General features: G+C 54.7%; 1 protein-coding gene across 1 annotated transcript in view; it reads left to right on the top strand.

Annotated features, from left to right (window-relative positions):
- Window positions 1-654: 654 nt before the first annotated feature.
- FBXO42 (F-box protein 42) overlaps window positions 655-2492 on the top strand; it is a gene marked incomplete at both ends in the record, with an annotated part of 4832 nt that continues 2994 nt past the window's right edge. The window contains 3 exons of the mRNA XM_010139957.1: window positions 655-808; window positions 1649-1759; window positions 2013-2109. Of these exons, the coding sequence (XP_010138259.1) occupies window positions 655-808; window positions 1649-1759; window positions 2013-2109 (362 nt within the window). The remainder of the gene's footprint in view (window positions 809-1648; window positions 1760-2012; window positions 2110-2492) is intronic.

The raw sequence follows: 2492 nt of genomic DNA, 5'->3' as shown, positions 1-2492 counted from the left end.
CTCAGCCACATCAGCCCTGGCTGGGGCGGCTCTGGCTTTGCCTGAGAAGCAGCTCAGCACCCAGCACGTCAGCAGGGCAGTGACATGGCACCTCCGAGCAGGTTTCTATTTTTACAGCAGTCTGCAGCCAACCTCCTGACATAAATTCCAAGGAATCCCACCCTTTGGGAGCTGCTCTTTAGGAGTTTTTAGAAGAGCACTTCATTCTGCGGACTCAAGGAGCGACTTCATTCCACCAGCAAAGCGTTTCGGCCGTAAACAGGGATCAGCAGAGCGCCCCAGCGCTCTGCTCCGAGTGACTCCGGGCGCGCCGGGCTCGCTATTTGCTCTCCCTCCTTCCTGGGGGAGAAGTCACCGGGTCTTCGGAGGTAATTATTGCTTTTATGCCACGCTGAAGCGGTAATTTCAAGGGACACGTTGGAAAGCCAGCAATTTCCTGCCAGTGAGTGACAGATGTTTTGCCATCCGTGAGATGCGCTTTCAGGCTCCTACTAATTACGACGACACAAACTGGCAGCAGTTTTTTCTTCCCAGGCTCCCAGCTCTAATTTTTCCTTCTTTTCAGCTGTTTCATTTTAAAGGTGGAGTCTCCGTGTTGCCGGCGCTCATTTTCCAGCGTGGCTTCCTAACCTCCCCCTTCTCTCTCCCTGCCAGGCTCATACCCCTCGCCCAAGGCCGGGGCCACACTCGTGGTCTACAAGGACTTGCTCGTGCTTTTTGGTGGGTGGACACGGCCGAGCCCTTACCCTCTGCACCAGCCGGAGCGGTTCTTCGATGAAATCCATACGTACTCACCCTCCAAAAACTGGTAAGAGCACATCTGGGTCTGCAGCCCAAGCTTTGATCCTGTTAAACACGTGGCTGCGATGCCAGAGGGCGTCTCTCTGAGCCCACCTGGGAAGCTGTGCGTGGTCTCGGTTTCCCCGGTGTGTCCAATCCTGCTGCTTCCGTGCAGCTCTCAACTCGTACCTAAAATACACCCACCTCCCCAGCCAGCCAGGGGGAAAACCTGGATGTGAGTGTTTGAAACACGGAATTGATTTGGCTGCGAGACGTTGAGGTCTTTGAGGAAAGCGGGAGATAAAGCCTCAACTCCTGGAGGTCCAAAACACGATGCCCTTGTGGCCCTCCAAGAGAGACGCGATGAAGCAGGTTCCTGCACCGTTTCTCTGCCTTCACGCTCCTGGGCTCTTCATAAATCACTCCTGCGGAGAGGCAGGAATTCTCCTTTTCCCTTTCAACACCGTTCGGCTGGTGTGAGACCAGACTTTTGCCCTGATGCCTGTGTGTGAGAAAGGAGCGAACGCCATATCAAAGCGGCTGTGGTTCCTGCTGCTCTTTCATTGAGCACTTTTCATCATCAAAAGTGTCCATTATCTGGTGCACTTTGGGGCAGTGTCGTCCGGACACTGTAATTAAACTGCGTTGGAAATCGTTCAGGGCAAACTTAATTGAAAGGGCCAATATTTCCCACTTGGCCGTGTGACTTCGTCATGCTTTAAAAATGTTTTAATTCATTAGGATTTCTAATTAGTTTCATTATGGCTTGGCTCTTTGGAGGTTTTCCTCTGTAACATGTTGTCGAGGACTTTGCCAGCCCTTTACCGTCCTGACCCGATGATGAACGTCTTCCTCCCTCTTTCTCTAGGTGGAACTGCATCGTGACCACCCACGGCCCCCCTCCCATGGCCGGACACTCCTCCTGTGTCATCGAAGACAAGATGATCGTCTTTGGGGGTTCACTGGGATCGCGACAAATGTAAGTCTGGGGTGAGGGTGTCTGACAAGCGTTGCCACAAGCGAGGAGCGTGTGGTGGTGGTCCCGTGGTGGGAATTACATCTCCACGGGGTTTTGGGGTCTGTCTGCTGCCTTAACACACCCTTCACAAATCCCCTCGAGGCTCCAGCCTGTGAAAAACCCATTTCTGCCACAAAGCTCTGTCCTGAACCCGTGTTTCAAACACCTAGAGTGGCTGGTTGTAGCGTCAACCCTTGTTGTCTCATCCTCGCAGGAGCAACGACGTCTGGGTGCTGGATCTCGAGCAGTGGGCTTGGTCCAAGCCCAACATCTCAGGGCCCAGCCCTCACCCGCGAGGAGGCCAGTCTCAGGTGAGCCCTTTCACTAGCTCAGCACCAGCACCCGCTGCCCGCGAGAAACCAGACGGAGCTGAACTCCCGGCTCCCAGGCAGCTCTCAGCAGGTTGCTGAACGGCAGCACCTGATCTCCAAGTTATCTTCGCGGCCCTTGCCCGACGGGCCCTTGTTTTCCCACCTCTTCTGTCAGGGTGCGCTTTTCATCTCGCTGCCGCTGCGGCAGGTACCGTGCCCGCGTCCCGCGCGTGACTCAGATCTCTAATGAGCATTTCGAGAAGACAAATTGCTGTTTTAACCCAGCGACCGTTCCCCGTGGCGTTTAAGATCAATGAAGCGTTATCACAAGCTGGTTTGGCTCGGGGCCCTTTGGATTGCTCCGCGATCCCACGTCCCGAGCG

This window comes from Buceros rhinoceros, unplaced genomic scaffold (genome assembly GCF_000710305.1).
Source record: "Buceros rhinoceros silvestris isolate BGI_N320 unplaced genomic scaffold, ASM71030v1 scaffold36027, whole genome shotgun sequence".
NCBI classification, from domain to species: Eukaryota; Metazoa; Chordata; class Aves; order Bucerotiformes; family Bucerotidae; genus Buceros; species Buceros rhinoceros.
Note: the sequence above shows the minus strand (reverse complement) of the source record. Positions and strands in the feature narration are given on the sequence as shown.